The sequence below is a fragment of the Polistes fuscatus genome, unplaced genomic scaffold (genome assembly GCF_010416935.1).
Source record: "Polistes fuscatus isolate 324 unplaced genomic scaffold, CU_Pfus_HIC Scaffold19, whole genome shotgun sequence".
Classification (NCBI taxonomy): Eukaryota; Metazoa; Arthropoda; class Insecta; order Hymenoptera; family Vespidae; genus Polistes; species Polistes fuscatus.
The window spans coordinates 2,555,929-2,579,001 of record NW_025113095.1 but is presented as its reverse complement, the minus strand read 5'-3'; the positions used below and the strand labels follow the sequence as shown (position 1 = coordinate 2,579,001).

At 31.8% G+C, this 23,073-nt stretch overlaps 1 protein-coding gene across 1 annotated transcript in view; it reads right to left on the bottom strand.

Annotated features, from left to right (window-relative positions):
• LOC122515661 overlaps positions 1-23,073 on the bottom strand; it is a 174,023-nt gene that overhangs the window by 5,610 nt on the left and 145,340 nt on the right. Inside the window, exon 5 of the mRNA XM_043633057.1 lies at positions 15,987-16,120. Coding sequence (XP_043488992.1) covers positions 15,987-16,120 — 134 coding nt within the window. The remainder of the gene's footprint in view (positions 1-15,986; positions 16,121-23,073) is intronic.

Here is a 23,073-nt window from a genome sequence, read left to right as displayed (position 1 = left end):
CTCAAATGACGATTTACATTTAAAATACGAAGTAAAGTTTTTTAATTCGGCTCGATATTTTCTCTTCGGTTTAATTTATTATTCTTTTTTTATTATCGATAGGGAGAGAGAGAGAGAAAAATGAAAATATATTCAGGACGGATAATTGATTAATTTCGTAATGAAATTTTTGTAGTCGAAGATAATGAAATAAGTTTTGTGTATTAAAATATTTTAATAATTTGTATCATCGTCATCATTATTATTATTATAATTATTTCGTCAAGTTATATACGAATGGTTTGAAAATAAATCTATCGTAGGGTCGTACCCATCCTAGTGTTTCCAAAGTTTAGCATTATTTAATATTTCGAGTTGGAAAAGTCTCGTTCGGATGAATAGAAACTAACAGCAATTCCGTGTACGAAGTTATAAAATTGACATTTATATGGCACTTTTCGGATAAACTTTAATTATAACGGCGCGATCAAAATTATCTACAATAAAAAGCTTTCTCTATTTCACGTTTGTCATGATTCGATATGATCAAGCACGCCAATCGGTATCAACCAATCCTTTAACGTTTAGAAATTGAATTTCAAAGTGATTATTGCGTGTAATCAAATTTGATTATCGTTGGCGTGCATGATAATGAAACAAACGAATCAACGATATGTATATATATACACATATGTACCTATACGAGTCAATCATCCAATAGTTCAATCCATTTTCATAGTTACATCATTACCAATTGTCGATTTAAAAACGTCATACTATCATTTTAACATCGTTTTATTGTAGTTGACGAGTAATGTGTTCGATTGTAAAAAGCAATCATTTTCCTAATACATCAAAATATCGAATATTTTAACCCTTTGTGATCTGATTCGTTATTACAGGGATAATTAAATTTAGTTTATACAGATATCATAGTCATCATTTTGTAATCCTTATTTTCCAACAAATTATCGATCAATCAATTTAATTATGAAATAAAATTCATTTGATTTTTTAAAAAGAGAAATACAATCAGTGGAAATGAAGAAAATGAAGAAAGGAAAAGGTATTATAGTAACATACTAGTTGAATCATTCGTTTATCCTTAGAGATAGTAATTCGCGGTATTCCTTACTATCATCGTACCAAACTGTTAACCCCATGAATCACTATCAGTTAAAATCTTTACGATCTTCCTAATCGTTTAAGTCGCCAAATTGATTTACTTATATACGCGTCTGTGTGTTCAATTACAATTACATAGAAAATCGTTATCTACTTCTCACCATCATAAAATAAGCACGCTCTGCTTGTTTCAATTTACGATTCAGGATCGATTCTTTTGAAAAGAGAGAAAGAAACATACACACAGCAGCAGATAGAAAAAGAACAAAAATATGAAAAAGAAAAAAAAGAAAAAAAATCGGTACGTAGGATGATCCTGGAAAGGTTCAGTGAGTATCGTGTATAGAAAGACGCTTAAAATCGTCGATAAAACGAAACCGGTCTCGAGCTCGGGCGCGGATTTATAAGCCTTAAAGCCCCATTGATCGAGTCGAAGCTTGGCACAGAGCCCCATAAACCTTTCCCACGTCTTGGAATAAAGGTTTATCTCTTTCATTGGGAACTTGGAAAACCTAGCGAATAACGATCTCGGATTCGTTTCCGTGCTCGTCCATCTCTTACCTAGCCAAGAGATTTTATCGATCATCTGTAAGACGTTCCCATTCGAGAATTACACGTTTCTTTTTGAGGGGCTAGGTATCAATGAGAAGTACTCTTAACAACAATATGCTGCTACCTTTTCTATTTCTTTATTTCTCTCTTTTTTTTCTTCTTTCTATTTTTTTTTCTGTTTTATAGAAAACTGCAGAATAATCTTATACGTAGCAAGATGATAAGTAAATCTTCGATGTCGATTGGTGGTGCTTAAAGGGGAATTTTTTTCTTTCTTTTTTCTTTACTTTCATTCGATAAAGTTAGTCAATAAAAGTCATAGAATTATTAGCATGGTTAATAATATATCTCATAATATCATTTGATAGATTATAACTATGATGTTAGATAGATAAGCAGGGTTGGTTGGTAGATAGTATAAATGGGGAAGTTTCGGGGAATACGATTCTCGTTCTACTTCTATTTCGAAATCAAAATTCAGGCGTCCGTCTGTATGACCGTCGTGCAAATAGCGTGCATTTCGATGAATTATGCAGTGTGTCATGTCATGGCAAGCGACTCATCAAACATACATGCATGTTCGCACATTGGAGAACCTGGAACCAGTTGAGAGTGAGTGAGTGAGTGAGTAGGTGACTAAGAGAAGGAGAAATAGGTAGATAGAGAGAGAGAATATATATATATGTATATATATATATAGGTACGATGTTGGAGAATCGAGTAGAAGGACAGAGAATCGGTTGGTAATACGAGCCGGCAAATAAGCCGTACAAAATAGGAGGAGCGTGATTGATCGTCCAGTTTGATGACTAATGCCAATTCGGAAATTCGCAATTAGGGCTCATCAATGTCGATTGTCATTAAGTAATAGAACCCTTCAACATAGTTGATGATCTAGCCTGATGATCTAAATTTCGGTTTTTTTTTTTTTTTTTTTTTTTTCTTTTTAAATGTCACAAAGATTTTCTATTTTATGATATGAACTAATTTTTGACTTATTTCTAATTATGTTCACACACGTTTTGATAATTATTCAAGAATGATAAGACATTTATTTGATGATATATATATATATGTATAATAAATTATATAATTAATTTGTCGAATATTTGTAACTTATGTTTGTAGAGTGATAGAATTATTATCGGTAATAATTTGTAATATATTCAATGATATTTCTTTTTTTTGCATCTCGTTTAAAAATACATGTATATATATATTTTAAAAGATAATAATATATTTGATATATTTTTACACGGTATATAGGCCGTAATTAAAAACAAAAAGGCGTTATATTAAAATATCAAGCTAGTCGGTATCTTGTAAAATAAACGCGACGAGAAAGAAAAATAAAAAGAAATAGGAGAAGATGGAGAAATTAGTAGGACGGGTGAGAAAATGATAAAAATAAAAAAAAAAAGAACGAGGAAAAGAAAAAGAAGAACAAGAAGAAGAAGAAGAAGAAGAGAAAGAGGAATTAAGTAAAATAGTGAGCCTGACGAAGTTAATTAATTCCTACGGGTTTCTTTTTTTTTTTTTTTTTTTCCTAAAAGCGACTTTGGGAGTCTGTCACACTGTTAGCATCGTCGACTATTCACCAACACACACGAAGTATACTTGTCTATATTTGTTTCTACGGATAAAGAGAAGGAGAAAGAGATATAGTAGTAGATAGTAGTCCTCGGGTCTCTCGTTAAAACTTTTCAACTATTAAAGAGTAACTTTCCTTTCGGTAAAAAAGTTTATGTAGCATGAAAACAAACTGTGGACATAACGAGTATCATACGAGTAGGACAAATAAACTATTTTTATAGACTACCGTTGGTAGTACGTATAGTTGTGATAATGTTAAAGGGAGGGGGGAATGGGGAAAGCGGGAAATGAAATGAAAATTTATACCATCCGTGTATATAATACGTTTTCTAATGAATAGTTCATTGCTGTTAGCGAAATTCGTCAAATTAATTAAACGAATAAATTTTGTAATTTTCTTCACGTAATAGGATTAATTTTCTAAATGATTTTAGATTTTTTTTTATATTTTCTCGCAGAATTTTTGTCTTTCTTCCTTTCTTTGCTCGGAATATAAAATAGATAGAAAAAAGTTTGATATATTTAGTTATACTTTGATTATATTTTCCGAAGATAATAAATATCAGTTTGTATTAAATAAAAAAAATCAGCGATTTCATTCCTTGTAATTCTCGGATAAATAAAAATAAAAAAAACATAAAAAAAGAAGGAATAGAAAATCGACGTTTCTAAAACATCTATCCGACGTTCAACGTAAATCGAAACAAAAAAAAAAAACAAAAATCATGATGGAAAATAAATATTGGGAACGACGAAGAACCAATTTGTTTTGTATCTTTCACTCAGTTTTTTCAACTTCAAAATAACGAAAAAATATTTTTGTTTACGATAGTTTGTACAATGCACGGGAGTTAATTAAAAAAGAAAAGAAAGAAAGAAAGAAAGAAAGAAAAACAACAACAACAACGACAAAATAAATCCTCCGACCGAAGTTAATTGGTAAATAATTTCTCTTCTGAATAATCGCGAATATTAATTTGATATGAAAAAAAAAAGGAAAAAAAAAACACAAAAATGTTTTCGATTGAAAGAATAAAAATCTCGGCACGAGAACGAACATATACCTTTCAGAACTTGTGACTCGAACAATTTTGAAGATATTATTTAAATAATTCAGCAGTCAGTTGTGGCGTGGTCGAAGGAACAAAAGAAAATTAACATGCGAAAACCATAAAATTCGTATTTTTTTTGTCTTCTTATTCTTTTTTTATTTTCCTCTCTTAACCCAATAAATCGGAATACCACTACCACCACCATCTCACCATCACCACCACCACCACCATCAGCACCACTTCCACCCGGTCGTTAAATAAAACGAAGTAGAGTTTGAAATAGTGCGTGAATACTTTTTCAAACGCATTGTATCCACTTAATGCATGGCATAGCACAAGTCCCTTAAGCTTTAATGGGATACTTTGAAAAGTTTCTATTTTCTTATGCGTCGTTTAAGCGAACAACGATATAAAGTATTATAGCTCGGAGTTAGGTTAGCTCGCGGCATACGGAGACTCGTGATACGATCATCTTGTCTTTTTTTTTTCTTTTTTATTTTTTTTTTAAATGTTAGACTTTTTATTCTTCTCCCCCTTTTCCTTTTTCTTTTCTTCTCCTTCTCTTTTTACTTCTACTTCTACTTCTACTTCTCTTTCTTCTTGCATATAATTTTTTCTTTCTTCTTTGTTTATATTTCTTTTTCTCTCTTTTTTATTCTTTTACTTTATTTAAATGAAACGTATTATAGACATCCTTCTTCCAGTACGATTGCCATCGCGACGAATATATTTCAAGCCGTCTCGAGAATCTTTTCCCTTCCTGTTTTTTTACATTTGATATTTGCCTTACGGCACAAACTCCTATGTATTATATCGCGATAATATCATATCACTGTGAGTTTTATCGTACACGCGTATAGAGTATGCGAGGTAGCGTGGAATAAAGTAAACATTTGCTTATCCTGTTAGAATTTTTCTTTTTTTTCTTCTTCTTCTTTTTTATTTTGGTTTTTCTTTCTTTTCCTCTTCTTTTTTCTTTCTTTCTTCTTTTTTTTTTTATATCTAACTTTTGTAAGATATATCACACACGTTCGTATTCGCATATACGTAGGAGATAAAATATACAACCGTGCGTGTTATCAAAATGTACGATGTTACGTATACGTGTAGAAGTAAAATACAACACGCGTGGTATAAAAATGTACGATGTACGTTACGTACGTGTGCGTTATAAGTACTCCAACATAAATATTTTTTATGTGAACATTAGTTTAAAAGATACTTTTTTTCTTTTTTTCGTATAACGAATTAAATTAAGAGCTTATAAGCAACAATACATGTACCAACATACTAATTTAATATCATTACGTATTAAATAAGTGTTTGATTCTATTTAAATAATATATAATAAATCATTTTTTTTTATATATCTTTTAGATAAGAATAATATAAATATATAAATTACATATATGACATATATAAACCTATAACGGTTGTAATATTTTCTTATTAAAAAAGAACAAACAAGAGAAAAGAAAAAAAAAAGAAAACCATTTTCTTTCCCATTTATATTCTCTTTTACTTTGACTTTTTATCAGTGTTCCATTAGTTCGTGTTGAGCCCTTAGCACGTTCGCATCATTTCCAGAGGCAAAGTCGATTCTCGAGGTGCGACGAAGGCACCCACCGATAAGTGGATATCACGTAAAACAGAGAAGAATCGTGAAAAGCAAGAAGGAAATCCCATGGGTGAGGCACGTACGAGACGTCACGTATCTTCCAATACCTATGACCAGTAGTAGTCCCTTAGACTTTTCTCACCCCTTCGTATTCGACGACTCTGATCTTTACGTGGTAGATACCCACCCCATCGAACCCCCATAGGCAGACTTTCCCCCTTGTTTTCTCCCTCGCATCACGAAAAGCTCCAATTACTAAATTAACTCGTGTACACCGTTAACTTTTTACTCTCTCTCTCTCTCTCTTACTTTTATTTTCTCTAATCCCATAATACAATAGGTATAGGTATAGTATAAAATATAATTCCAAACTATAATACTTTGATCAATTTCGTTGAGATATTCGAATATTTTCTTATCTTTTGTATTGTTCGATTATTAAAATAATTTATTCACACACACATTCATTCATCCATTCATCCATTCATACATACATACATACACATACGTACACGTATTTTCGTAATCCTTAACTCGTAACAGGTTGTGATCTTGAAAGAAGAAAAAGTAAAATGTTCACGAGTAGCATGTATGTCGCGTTTCGTGTGTCACGTATTCGTCAAATAAATATATCACATAGAATAAAGAGAAATAAGGGGTGTGGGGGTTGAGTGGCGGGAAGGGAGAGGTTTTTCTTGATCTCTCTCTCTCTCTCTTTCTCTCTTTTCTTATGCCATCTCTTTATACTCGACTCTCATCTTGTCTTGACACTCCTTGTTCGGGTATCTTAACGCGTTTGTGCCAAGATAAGTCGGATTAACGCTACTACCTCATTTTTCATATACGAACGTGCAAGAAACATTTCCTGGATTTTCTCCTTCATCGTGATAATCCTGTACTGCCTGACGTAATTCATCCCCCTTCCATCTGCCAGTCTCCATCTTTGTTTTTAAATTCCCTTTTTTATCTCTTTCACGTGTTTTTTTTTTTATTTTTGTGTTTTTATTTTTATTTTACTTTTTCGAATCTTTAGCGAACGAGAAAGATTGAAGAAAAATCTCATCTCGATTACATGTTCGTTATGTTTTACTTTTTCTTTTTGTCTTTTTTTTTTACATACAATAAATTCGTAACTCTACGAATAAAAATGATCGACATTTTTATTACAAATATTAATAATATGAAAATGAAAAGTTAAGGAATAATGATTACGAATATTATCGCAAATAGATTGTACAAGTATATAATGAACGTAACAAATTGGAAAGATAAAGGTAAGAATAAAAATAATAATAATAATAATCAATGGTTACAGTAGTGTTGGATGGAAATCCTATTCGTTTCGCGTTACATTTTTTTTTGTTTTTTTTTGTTTTTTTTCTTTCACCCCCGTCCAATTCAAATCGTAGAATTTCTGTCCATCTCTTTTAGTCGGTTGCGTGTAGTAGTTCGCTGTTGAATTCCTTATCGGAAAACCGTAAAAATGTACAGTTTGTCTCGAATCGTCGGCAAAGAGAAAAACGACAGGGAGAAGAGAAAGCGTAAATTACTCAAAGGGCTTGTAAATTCTTTTTCCGAGAACAATCGGTTCGATCTCTTTGCTCCTAACGAATCCTTGTTCCCATTCGCGCTATGTATTAAAAAAAGAGAAAAAAAAAAGTAAAAAAGAGAGAGAGAGAGATAGAGAGAAAAGAAATAAAGGAAAAAGATGTTAGAGGGAAGAAAAAAGTAAGAAGGAAAGAAAATCAGGCAAACAGACGATCATAACGCTTCGAGTCAGACATTCAAATCTTTCTTCGTTCTTCTTTTGCTCGTTGAGTTAAGTTAAAAATAAGAAAAAGAAGAAAAAAAGAAGATGAGGAAAAGTGGAAAGAAAGAAAGAAAGAAAGAAAATCAGGGGTTGAAGACGATCGTCACACTTACATGCAAGACATTCAAATCTTTTCCCTTCGTTCTACTTACAACTACGTTAAAGTCAAAAATCAAATGAAAAGAAATGAAGAAAAAGAGAGAGAGAGAGAGAGAGAGAATATAAAAATCAGAGAAAAGCAGACAGACGTTCGTAACATCACGAGGAAGAATATTTAATTTTTATTTTCTTTCTATTCACTCGTGGCATCCAATAAAAATTGTAGAAAAAAAGAAAAATAAAATAAAATAAAATAAAAGAAATGAAATGAAATGAAATGAAACGAATAAAAGGAGGAAGAAAATAGAGAATAAAGAAAAATGAAATATTCTTTGGACGTTTCGAACAAGGTATTGAAATTTAAACGCGATTTGCGATCAAATCGGGAAGTTCGAATTTCGACTTCGTATTAGGGTTGCGTTGAATAAAAAATCAAAATAGGAAGAACAGATAAGGGAATTTAGAAGAGGATGATCCTCGGGGATCTTCGCGAATAAGGTAGCAACGTTTTGGCGTGAGATTTAAGAAAATTTGGAAAATTCAATTTGAAGCATCAGGTCGGATAAAATGAGTACGGAAAAAAGAAAAAAATAACAAAAAAATACAAGGCTAAAGTAAAAGAATCGAAAAGAATGTATGTGATCGTCGTTTCGATTATTGAAATAAAAAACATGGAATATTCTCTGCGTTAGAATAATCAAAAGTCGCGAGTTCGAACGTGGAATTTTTTAATTGATTCAAATAAAAGAAAAAAAGGGAGACGATTCTTTGAACCTCCTCGAAAACGAATAAAAATCGTAATAATATAGCAAAAGTAGAGTACGAAAAAAAAGAAATAGAAAGAGAAATTTGTCTCGAGCTCAGTCAGTATTAATATTACTACGCGGGGTTTAGGTATTGCATTAGGGTTTAGTTTCAAATGGAAGACACAGGGGAGAAAAAGGAAAGAAAGAAAAAAAAAAGCAAGGTGAAAGGTAAAAACAGGAAAGAAAAGAATAAAGTAAAAGAAAGAATGGTATATGGAAGGAGGAAAAAGAGTATAAAAAGGGACGACGAAGATCCCTTTGAACGTATTGAAGAAGGCATTGAAATTTGAGCGTGATTTGCGAAAAATCAAAAGTTCGAATTCGACGTTGCGTTAAGGGAAGATGTTTGTCGTGGTATACTTTTTCGTCGATCGTCCTCCTCATTCCATTCCATTCCGTTCCGTTCCTTCCTTCCTTCCTTCCTTTCCTATTCCCTTACAGTCACCCCCTACCCCTGTTTCTCTCTTTCTTTCTCTCGCCGTCACTTTTTCAGATTTTATACGGAAGAGATCGGAAAATTCCTGCAAACTTTATGGATTCTCATCTTGGTAGTCGAACCTTTCGTGATATACGACCGACATTTCCCCCACCAGCATCACCACCATCACTATCACCACTACCATCACCATCACCACCAGTAAAGCCTTCTTGCACTCCGAAGGGAAATTGGTTATCTCGCGTTTGCGCGTAGATATTTCGACGCGAAAATTTTCCCAACTAAATTGGAGATGTTTGGGGTAATGTATGTGTATGTGTTTGTATGTGTTTGTATATGTGTGTGTGCTGGAAGACGAGATTCTCGAGACGACGGCTAGTATGTACACGTAAAGGTAGGACGGGTGCAACCTAAATACAATTTAAATGAGATCGACTGAAATATTCACACGAATCCAGATGCATTTCTGAAATCTTAACGAGAACCCACTCGCTCAAGGCTACTGACATTCGTCAATTTATTATTAAACGTATTTCTCTCGGATATCTTTTTACGATTGGAATTTTGTTACTCGATGTAAACGATTTTTTTACTTATTATTATTATTATTATTATTATTATTATTATTGTTATACGAAATCAGTAGATTTTTCTTCGTGTAAAAAATGAATATCATTATTGACAGATTAAATATAGAATCTTATTTGCACGTGTAAGAAATTTTATAATTATTCAATTTTCTAAGATATTAGGAAGATATTGTAAAGAAATTTAATCAACGTTTATTAAAAATCTAATCAATTAACATTAAATAAATGTTAGTAAGGAAGAAAAAGTGAAAAATTCAAATTGATTTTTGATAATGCTCGAATAAAAAATATCTCGTAAATAATTAAATAATATTTCATCGTGCGCGAATGTATTAAGATTTTGTTCTTATGACAAATATTCAAACTTGTTTCCTTCCCTCCCTACCTCGACAAACTTTATCCGTAGAGCAGCCATAAATAACAAATATATTGAAACGTGGCAATATAAATGTTTTATCCTGTATAGTGTATACGTATATAAATAGGTACTTACATATATCAAACGTTATATTGGACAAATCGTATGTCATTTTTAAAGGTTATAGCTTATTCGTCGTTGACGAAATCAGTTGTAAAAAAGGAACGATGAGAAATTTCATGAGAAATTCCAAGGAAATTCTTGGAGAAATTATGGCACAAATTGTGAGTCTGATAGATTTCAGGAACGAGCTTGTCACGGCTCATTGAACAACTCGGTCGAACACGGTATAGCTGACCTCACCGTATCACGCCATCATGTAGCAAGTTTCTCCCTTTTAGAAGTTTCCATGAAAAACAAGTAATTCGCGAATCGTTGTTATTTTCCAAAGGGGGAACCAAAATTATGATTATATTCTCGAATTATTCTAATTGATAATGATTAGGGGGGTGGGGGATCAAGTTTTTACCGTGAATTACTGCAATTATTAAGAAATTATATATAATTAAAGTACGATAGAACATAGAATGTCCCTCAAAAATTATTTTATTGTAGAGAGAGAGAGAAAAAAGAAAAGATTGCAAGTCCCTGGTCTATTTGTACATTATTTTTTAACGATATACCGTAACTATAAATTCAAATATTGAAACGAATAATACAAATATTGTTAATCGTATTAATAAACCAATATTGATTTTGATTTTATCGTTCTCGATAAAGCAACTTTTACGAGATACACACACATATATATATATATATAAAATATATAAAAAGAATATTTATAGTTCGGATAAAGATGATCATTCTTATCTAAATCGAAGTTTCGATTTAAAATAAGTATTAAGGCGAAAAGCTATTTACGAAAGGATAAAAATTGAGATACGATACGACAGAATTTTTCGTTTTAAGTATGGCAGAAACGTGTACGTAACATCGAGCGTTATCGGGTTCTTTCATGATAACGAGGAGTGTCCGAGTTTTGTGATTTCTCGTAGATAGTTCGGGTCACGTGCGAGTCGTTTCAGGATTTGCAAAGGACGGTGGTGGAGGGAAGAGAGGAGGAAAGGGGGGAGTAGGTGGGTGGGAGGATACTGCATGATATGTTCACGCATACACACACATATACACACCCACCGTCCATGCATACATGGATATAATCGAAGCATATATATATATATATATAGTTAACGTATAGTGGAAGAGCCATTACGGGGACATTTATGTTGGCCGTTTACACGATGTTTAAGTGTGTACGTGTGGTATTGCCATGCAATATTGAATGAATCTAATGAAGAGTACGGTCAGTTCGTAGCCAGTATTAATACTGCTTATCCAATTAGTTGATAATCTGTTGTATTTAAGCGCAGGAGAGCCTATTAATAGGAATCGGTTAACATGCTCCTATATCTTTCTCTTTCTATCTTTGTTTCGTATATATATATATATGTATATATGTATGTGTGTGCTTTTACTCGTTGCTATTAAATCTCATTGAAACATTGAAATCAAGCAGATTTATGGAAACGCTAATGAACTATCGATTAGTTAGAGTACTAGCCCTTTTGGAAAATGATATTATTATATATTAACATAAAATTTAGTCTTTGACGGTCTTATATAGTAATCGTAAGTTATTTCATTTCATTATTCCGTTAACATTGACAAAGATCTCATTTGGTAGACGACTAATACGAATCAATAAACTATTTTGAAGGATTGTACTCTTTAGTTAACACGAGTTCTGTCAGGAGTCTCTCGTTATTCCTCCTACGTGATAGAACTTAACATGTGTGTTCTAATAAATTTATGTTTAATACCAATTATCGCATTGATCTTCATACAACGTACGATAGTAACGATAGGGAGAAACGAGATAGTAATGAATATTAATTTGATTTTGATCAGTCGAATGATTGTTACGTTTTAAACGAATTAACAGGAAACGTATAATAAAAAGATATTACTTTACCTTGATAATATTTTTCTTTTTTTTTTTTCTTCGACACTGTACTACTACTTGTAATTAATTTTCGTATGAAATAAAAAACAAAGAGACAGAGAAATTGCATGTAAACGTACACACACACACATATATATATATATACAAACAAAAAAGTATTGGTTAATAACGTTCGTTTTAGATCGTTAATGTAATTTTGTTTTAATATTCCTCCCCCTATCCTTCTCTCTCTCTCTCTCTCTCTCCAATCCTCTTACTTTTATCTTTCTTCAACTCTCATTTTAATTTCAACGATCGTTTCAAGAGCGCGAGACATCGAGTAAGGAATTAAAAGAAAATGAAAGTAATATCTAGTTTAGTGCTAATCCACGAAGATAACCGAGAATAGTGGATAGGGGTGGTTGTAAGCGAGGAAGATACACAAAATAAAGAGAGAAAAAAAGAAGATAGGAGGTGGGAGGAGGGATAGGGAGGAAATGTTACCGGCAGAGAACGCGACATGTACGAGCTATATATCTATACATATGAAGCTCCCTTTATTTACCCCCTACTCCTAACACCCCATACCCCCATCCCTTCCTTCCTCTCTTCCACCCTTCTTTTTCTCTGTTTTTTTTTTTTTATTTCTCTCACTCTCTTTCCCTCTCTACTTTATTTTTCGTTTTCTTTCTATCGCTGTAATGTCTTTCAGAGAGTTCTTTTTTTATTTGTATTTGTATTTTTATTTTTATTTTTTTTTATTTTTATTTTTATTTTACGAACAGGAATGTAAGGGGGGGGGGGTAGTGGAGATGTCGTAGATGGGAAAAATGAAACGCCGTTACCACGAAAACGTTTCGAATTTTTACAGTCGACGAAAACACGATCAAGAGTTGTGTTGTCCCTCCCCCTCCTCCAACCCCCACTCTCTCTGTAAAGGTTGTTCTCTCTTTCTTTCTAATATTTTATTTTTCTTTTCCGTTTTGTTTTTCTCAGTTTTTTTCCGTTATACTATTTCTCTTTACATGTACTCCCACCTCTCTCACTCTCTCTCTCTCTCTCTTTCTCTTTGTATATATATACAAAAGAACTTTTCTCGTTTTGCTTAGTACCCCTTTCGATCTCCCCACGATTTCTTACCTTTTAATTCTCTTTTTTAATCTATTTTCTTTTGTTTAGTTTTTGACGTTGTTTTTCGGTGAATTAGAATTTTTTATCGATTATGATAACGCGAATATCTATGCACAAGTAGTATTTTGATAATAATTATAAAAGGATATATACTTATTGTTTGTTAGAATTTACAGTATAATATATTACTAATATTACGATCAATATTAACATTATATTAATACCAATAATATAACTATTTCATAATATTTTCATATACATTGAGATTATTATTTTACATTGCAATATTACGTATAACTTTTTAGACAATAATATAAAATTATTTCATTCGACACGTTAAAGAAAACAATTGAATTATACATGATTAATTATATATATATGAGATATTACAAATAATACTGATAAATCAGGACTAAACACGTACACATATACACACATATATATACACATATATATACCATAATTCCTACACAAATTGTACATTATTTTCCAACGACGATAGAAGGCATCGTACGTTTTCGAACATTCCTGTAATTAAACTAATGTCAGGCAACTGAGTGGTTCAGGCATCCAGTAGCAAGCGAAGGTACATATCAGCTGCCATGTTATTTATTCGTTGGTCTCTCGGTGGGATTGGTGCTAGCACAAGGATTCCCGCGGGTCGAACGGAATGTTCAACGTTGGATAGCCCCCAGCAACGCATTCTCGATACTACGCACGCACACAAATACAATATACCTTGTGTACATGTCCCTTCTATGTAATACGGCATGTATATGATTCCCACGGGTTCGTTTCAATGTAATTTTATATGTAATACGTATACGTATATATATATTATTTCTTTGTACGTGTTCCAACATTCTTTTTCTATCCTTTTATTTATCTGTGTATTTGTGTGCGTATTTATGTATGTGTGAGAGTATATGACAAAAGGAAGATGCAATACTCTGGAGATTTAGCTGCAAGTGTCGAAGACAATTTTCTCATATTCCTATCCAACATTCTAGACATTTCAACTAACCACCATCATACTGTATTCTACTAACCGTTCTCGATTTTTCACCACGTTTTTTGATTTTATTCGTATTATTATACGCGTATAGAAATTTAAATATCATTTATTGCAGATAGAAAATAATTCGTGGATAAGCTTAGGATTAAATTAAATATTATTAATATTAATAAGTGTCCTTTTTAATCCTATAAGATTCGCGAATAAATATTTCTAATAAAAATCGGGATAGAGATTTAAAAAATGGGCTAAAGTATTATTTATCGAAGCTATTTCATAGAGAGAGAGTGTTATTGCGATGATAAGGAAATCGTAACAATTGTTACAAATAATAATCGATATTTTAAATCGAATGAAAATACTTTTTTATCTACATCTCAAACGAGGTTTAACACGTGGAAGTTTATCAAACTGTATAACGACAATCGTATCATAATGATTCCATTTCAAATTGAGATTAAATCAATAATTAATTACTTATTTATATATAATTAAATGAATATTCTTTAAATTATATATTGTTTAAAATGAGGCACCGTGTGTACAGTTTTCGATTGGATAAAATAAAGTGAAGAAAGATAAAGAAAAATAAAAACAAATAAAAGATTCGGGCACAAAAAAGTTTTGTCTTTGAAATAACTATAAATTATACTATAATATATTATCATATATATATATATACCATACTTTAGGATCAAGGTCTCTAAAAAGTTTTGTAGCGGGGGTTAAGCGAGCCGAGATTATTTTGCATGAGTAAAACAAAAACGCCCTTGTATTTTAAGCTGATGGGACTGGCGAATGAGATTCGCCTTGGGCTGGCATTCTTCGTTTAGAAAAGTGGAAAGAGGATTTCATCGTTGACGATCAACTCACGCTGAAATCTAATTTTCTTTCCCAAGAACGAGCTTTTAAGAAAATCGAAGATCGTATACACTGGCTTCTATTGTCATATAAACACTGCACCTGTGTGTGTATGCGTGCGTGTGTGTGTGTATCTGATGGATTTACACGCAAAAAAAAATAAGATACAAAAAAATTGATGTAACGTCACACGCGTGAGAGAAATAAAAATTGAATAAAAATTGAATAACACCACTCTGAGATTTTTTTCTGGTATTAATTATTATAATCGATAAAAAATAATAATTATTATCCGTTACTTCAGAGAAATATATATACGTTGAAATAAGTAAGAACGTGTGATAGATAAAAAAAAAAAAAAGGAAGTATTAAATTGGGCTGTAAATTCTTTCAAAGATAAGTGCGGATGTTGAGAATGTAGGATATTTTTCGTTAGATCCGTCGTTTTCAATTGGAAAGAAAAAAAATTCAATATCCGATCGTTAAGAAACCTTTCTCGATCGAGTGAAACGATAAAACTTGAGTTATCAAGGAAACGAGATATCTATCTATAGATATACACACGTGTAACACACACATACACACACACATATATTTATATTATTCTTTCAAATAGTTTGAATGCAATGAATTTTAATATCAATTAATTGATACATTTAAATACGATTGAATTTAATCGTTGGATCGGTACATGCATATAAAAAATAAAAATAAGGTAAAAATAAATTAGAATATCATGTGATACTTTTTTTTTCTTTCGTAATTTTTTTTCATTTTTAGTATAATAAAACTTGTCGTAGTTAACAAAATCAATACAGTAGAGTACAGTAGAAAACTTCGGTATGAAATTTCGTTATCAAAGTAAAAGATATAGTTGCATATATATATATATATATATATACACACACATCTATATATTTAATATATATGTATAGTATAGGAAAGAATCGTAAATACTTTACCGCTTCTCCATTGATAGTCCAACGGAGATCGGCTTTTGGTATTGAAGGCCAAGCCGTACAGTTGGCAGTCACGTTTTCGCCAACAGCATAGTGCGAGGATAAGCCCGTGATTTCCGGTCCTCGTTCCGGAAGAGCTGGAAAACGTAAATTCTCCACTGAATGGTACGTGAAAGTTATAACTTTGGAGAGTTCTACGGGGTTAACGTTCGTGTATTTCATCCGTCATGAAACGTCGTCATACTTTTCTAAGAGATTGATACATCACGCGAATCGTATTTAACGCATTATCGTTAGCACCTTGTCGTAGATTGTCACATTTTTTACGAAATATTTTATTAAGTTTTATATCGTTAACCCATTTTTTTTTTCCTTACCGATGTCAAATATTTCACTTCGAATTTATGTAATAACATTTAACATATCATTTACGTTAGACACATATCCCCCTATGTTATATTAGAATCATTTCAAATAATTCATATATTTATATCATTTTTATTTAAAGTTCATTTTTATACCGAAAGAAAAAAGATAAAAAAATCAAAAAAAAATAGAATAAAATACCCAAAAAATATATTCTGCAAGAAAAATTATTTAAACAAGTGAACAAATTAGAAATAGTACGTAATACAATCGAATAATTAATTAATAATAAATTCACCACAGCGATATGTGTCTGAGTGCACGAATTATATCCATGAAATATTATTTTATACATTTTCTTATTTTTTACAATATTATTCTCCTCCATATATATATATATTATAATCCATTAATTAATTAATTAATAATATTTGATCCGCGAGATATTTTCATGATAATATTCGAATGATATTTTTTTTATCTTTCTTTCTTTATTTCTTCTTTATTTTTTTTTGGTCCCCTTTACTTTCCTTTCCTTTCCAAATATCAGTCGTTAAACGATGATCACGTTATGGCTGTCAATGGCCGTGTACTTCCACTTGTAATCGATGATCAAGTTTATCAGGATGCCGCCGGCGTCCAACCCACCCACCCACCCTCTCCCTCCCCCCTCACCCCTCTCTCCCACTCTCTCTTTTGCATTCGATGTCTCTAATAGCGTTAATTGGTACACTGGATTATGAGAGACATTCGCGTTCGACCTGGCGCGACCGAATGCTCAATTAAACATCCGCCCTGTTGTCCAATCACTAACACACACACATACACACATATACATATATATCTATCTCTATCTATAGATATGTACAGTGATTCCAAAAAATATTGGAAAAATTATAATACGATTTGACCTTTTAATATTCGTATTTCGAATTGTTTGTAAAACAATTTACCTTCAACTGCATCCCTTCTTTTTATTTATCGTTTCGTTTTATTTTTTGTGTTTTTTTTAAATAATAACTCATACATTGATCTTATCATTATTTGAAACATCGTTATCGTTGTGATTTATTTTACTTTGGTGGGTGGGATGGGGTAGGAGGATCCCCGTGATAATATTCAACGTGTAAAAAATTTCTAATATGTTTTCGAATTGTATATTTCGTCGTATAGAATTGAATATATTTTCGTGTTAATTGCAGGTGATTAATTCAGATAGAAATGATTTTCTTTTAAGCGTGACAAATTTGTTCGATTTTCCTTTGTTCTCTTTTCTTTTTCTTTTTTTTTTTTTTCCTATATATATAGAAATAAAATCGATTAACGCGTTTCACGTACTTATGGTATTTCATTTTATTGCATCGTGAAATTTGTAATAGACGATTGAGGGGGGATATATGTTGTATTCGATTGATCGAAAGAAAGTTTTATGATCGTGGAAAAGTTTTCAACAAATTTTCCTATACCGGTTAAAAATCGTCAGTTCGTTGTGGAGAGTACGTAGATAATTCAGTGTTCTGGTTATTTACAAGTGTGTAACAGAGACACGTTGGTAAGCTTTGTATAGGTACGTTATATATAATGTATGTATATATATATGTATATATGTGTTGGGGTAAGTTGGCTACATACACGTGTATACGAATATACCATGGCGAGTTCCAAATTCGTGATTGTGTTCCAACTCGGGAATGGAGTTTGCGATTGAATCGCCGATTTACAAAAGGTTATGCATCGAATTTTTCTCCTGGGGTAAAATAAAACCCCTTTTTTTTTTTTTTGTTCCAGCCTCTGTTGCAAATTTCAGTTTACGGGAAGTACCGATATTAGAAACGTTATCCCGTCTGAAGGAACAATGTTGTTGTTTCGGAATGTATTCGCGATAAAACAAAACAAAAAAAAAAGAAAATAAAAAAACACTTCAATATCCAGAATATAAAATCCCATTGATAATTGATTAAAAATACAACAATCCGTAGTATGGGTGAGATAAAAACCCCGTGATAAACCGAGGTGTGATCAACGAGAGAATAAGAAAATAATAATAATAATAATAATAATAATACAGTTCATGAGAAAATATTTTATTTCCTGTTTAAATCTCATTTTTAACGAGAGAATAGTAGAAGGAAGTACTCGTTACGTATTCCTGTTACAAATCACGTTTACCATTAGACCTATATAATCTTTCACAATTCGGGTAGGTTGAGTTTTCGTGGTATGGTACGAGTATGGGGGATGGGGGATGGAATGGTGGTATGGTAGGGGGGGTTGAGGGGGAGGGTCTCGAAACATGCCGAAGGGTTTTCGTTTTAAAATGTGGGAAGCTTTCGTTGCGTATATACAACATATATATATGTGTGTGTGTGTATGTAAGTGTATACGTGTAACTGTGTGTAACGTTACGAGAAAGGATGATATCTCGCTAAAGGAAGTTTATTTCCTCGACGATTGTACGGGTTTGTAGGAGGGTAGTGGATTTGCGAAATGGCGGCAAGTAGAAAGCCATGGTTGGGCCGGAAGGTAACGCTGTAAAACAAGGCTTTCTCTCTTTCTCTTTCTAACACATGCGCATACCACTATCTTTCTATTTCTATTTCTATTTCTGTATCTCTCTTACTCAATGTTGAGGTACCAGCCGCAAACGAAAGGGGAGGAGGAGGAGGAGGAGGAAGAGGAAGAGGAAGAGGAAGAGGATGTGGAGAAGAAGGGGGGGGGCAGGAGGTAGATACATATAGAAAGGGACAAATTTAACCGAGGGTCTTTCGTGGTTTACGGATTTCGCTGCTGGACCTTCTCTATTTTCAAAGAGACTTCCTAGCATGTGCTATTACCGTTACTAATTTTCGCTTCTCTTCATTCGAATTTTGCAAAGTTGGAAAATCGTAATACGTGTGTTGGTTATATACACGTTGGGTAGAAATTCTATTTATGTATGTATGTATGTATGTATCTGTGTACGTCTGTATGTAATACTTATCTCGGATTCGTGTGTCGCGATTTTCCAAGAAATTATTTAAGAATATTATGCTTAGACTTAATTGCATCCTAAATTCGTTTAATTTTATTATTCATTGATATATTTAACGTAACGATGATTATATTTATTCTTAATATATTTAATATATTTGATATACGATGTTATTTATGTTTCACGTAAATAATATAAGTAATATAAATAATTTATTGTAGTTTATTCAAATAATGTATAGTAACATTATATATAATCTTCAAATTCAATCATTAGCATGATTTTAAATAATATTTAATTAATATTATGATATTCGAGAGATGAAGAAAAAAAAAAGAGATTTATAAATAATTAATATCGTAAATTATATTTTTTCTATTTTCAATTATCAACGTTAATTTTTTTTTTCTTCTATATTCTCTTATTGATTCGTTAATTGATGCAATTAAAATTCATAAAACACACACTTTGTATGTCTAGAGCATAGTATAAAACGTTGTATTCGTAACGATCGTAGCTCTCAGAGCGTAAAAATAGGTTAACACGATGCGTAAACGTTCGATCCTTCTTTGGAACAATTTTCTTCCGATATTTATGGAGCACATTTATGAAACTCTCTCTTTTTCTTTCTAAGTAAGCTCCGGATCGTTGCTTCCCCTTTAATTCACAGAGTATCTCTCTCTCTCTCTTTCTTATGAGTGTGCTTCGCATAAGGGATGTTCATAAATCCGAACAGGTTATTTCTCCTTAATGTTCTGCCATAATATTATGCTTCCCGTTAGTTCATTGTCCCTTCCTTTTCCCCTCCCCACCCTTTTTCTTTTATTTCAAACCTAGTTATAATATATTGGAATTAAATGATCATCAAAGATTGATCAAATTTTAATGTATAACGTCATTGGAAAAATGATTATTATAAAATTGAACAAAATAACTCGCGACATATTTTCTTAATGATCGAAGAACAATTTTCTACTGATAAAAATGCATGAAAGTTTACGTCATTAATTTCTAAACGCAAAGAAAATATACACAGGTTTAAGTTTGGTGTTAAAAAAAAAAAGATATCGCAAATTAATTTTCGTACGTAATAAATAGTGATATTTGAAAATTCGGGATTGTTCGTTAATTAATTTTTAATGAAAAAAAAAAAAAAAATAACAAACGGACTAGCGAAATGGAAATAAACAAGATTACGTGTTCGAATCGAATTGAATTGAGAATAGAGAAGGGTGGCAAGACAAAAAAATAAAAAAGATAGAATAATTCGATCAGAGAAGAATTTTTATTGAACATTTATATTTGAAAGTGTGGCCATTGACGACGACGACGACGATGATGATAGTTGTGTTGTACGCACACGTTGACAGAATTGCATCGCATCGATATTCAAGCATAGACTTTCTCGGTATTGTAAATATTCATGAGTATCATAAATATTCATTCGGCGGTAACGTTCAAAGAGAATCGTTTAAAAAGAAGGAAAAACTAAGGAGGAGGAAGAGGAGGAAAAAGGAGGAGGAGGAGGAGGAGGAGGAGGAAGGAGGAAGGAAACGTCTTACGAAAAGATATCAACCTTCGTTTTTTGGTTTACCTACGAAGTGGAAAAGCCAAAGATTTCTATAAAAGTTGTACCTAGGTCACGTAAGAAATGTTTCCGGATCGAAACGAAAATCCTTCCGTTGAATTTCAACCATCGCGAGAGAGAAAGAGAGAGGGTGAAAGAAGGGGTGAGGAGTGGGAGGGAGAAAAAAAATCAGCAAAGGGAAAAAGATTTTTTCAAAATTATACTCAAATGTATTCCACGTAGTTCGAATATTCTTTTATTTTCTGTTCACGTAATGGGTTTTAACTTTTGACTTCTTTTACACTTCTTATTATTTTATTTCTCTTTTTTTCTTTTTTTTTTTTTTTTTATTCTACTTTCATTTGACGTGCTGATCGTATTTTAACTATGAAAATGTAATTCGAGGAATTTTCGTTATAGTTTCTTATTATTTTTTTTTTCTTTATTTTTTTATTATATATTGAATATATATATATATTTATTTATATATTTTTACAGGAGAGAGACGCGTTACTTCAAAATGTTTTTCTCATCAAGAAATTCTCTTTTTCGAACCGCGAAAAGATCGGCGGAGAATTTTCGATAGAAAAATTCAGCAAATTTGATGGGAAGAGAGTATACCTTGAACAAACACCCAAAAGAGTTACCTACTTTTCGTTCGAATGATTTCCAAAGAGTTTCGGGGGGTGGGTGGGAGGGGGGGAGGTACGAGTAGGAAGGAATCAATCGAGATTACGAATACCGTCGAAGCGAGAAATTAAATGGGACATATCCGCTTTTCAGAAAGTATACATCAATGATATCGAGATAGAGAGAAAGAGAAAGAGAAAGAGAAAGAAAACGAGAGAGAGAGAGAGAGATATTAGTTTTCGTTAGAAAAGAATTTGCTGAGTTACAAAATTTCATCTCTTAACGATTGGTGATCCTTTCCTTCTGTGATTATTTCTCTGATTTCATTAACCCATTTCAAACAATTATTGAAAATAATTCTTTCTCATCGTGATATTATTTTAATTAATATTCTTTATGATAATCCTAATTATAACATTGAGTCAAGCAGATGATGAAAATATGATTTTAATTGAATAGTAACGAATTTATCAAGAAAAATAATTATATCATATATTGATATTTTATTTTGTCATATTGCCATTTGTTATACTATTATTTTTTTTTTTTTTTTTTAGAAAATTCGTTAGCTAATAATACGTTTAATACTATTTAAAATAAAAAAAGAAGAAGATAAAATTAATTGGTAAGAAATAATATTCGTACAATTAATTATCAATGTTATTTTCTCTCGAAATCATACGCATATATAAATATTGTAGCAAATAATCGAGGTATGAAACACCAAAGAAATAAATAAATAAAAAAAGAAGAAAACGATAGAAACAAAAATGCAATTTACAGTTATTTATTTGGAAATGATAGAAAACAAAAAAGACAAAAAAAAAAGAAAGAAATAGTCTTTATGTTTGAGTCATTTCTCTTATTCGACTAGGTTTCAAGTTTGCTTTAAAAAGTGATTAAAGACCGACAGATAAAGAGAGAGAGAGAGAGAGAGAGAGAGAGAGAAAGAGAAAGAGAGAGGAAGAGATAGCGTGCAATTTTTCATCGTTACATCGGCTATCTCGTTTTGTATGCATCCAAGTTTATAACTTCGTAAGCCGTTCTAGCCCGTAAAGCTATCCGAGTGGACGCGAAGGGAAGCGAGGTTTCGATGATTAAGGGCGAACCCCTCAAATACGAAGGGATACCATGTAATCGGAATTCGAATATACGAATGTATACATAGATATATGTATGTATGTATGTATGTATGTATGTACAATGTATGCATGTTTTCGTGTGTATTTACGTAGCTACAAATTGGAATATTAAAGGGTCAAGATATTACGGGTAATTGCATTCAACAATTTGCTATAGATTTTAGGATTGTACCAATCAAAAATATAACAATTAGATATATTCATATGTTTTTCGTGATTTTGGAAAGAAAATATATTCTTGAAAGTATTATGTCAATTGAATTGAAATTACGATTCAATTTTCATGAGATAAAAATTAATAATTAGACGATAAAATTAAAAAAAAGGAGAAAAAACAATAAGAACGATCCTTGGAATACAATAGGGAAATCGTGTAATCGAAATTCACGTATACTGACGTATATATGTGTACGT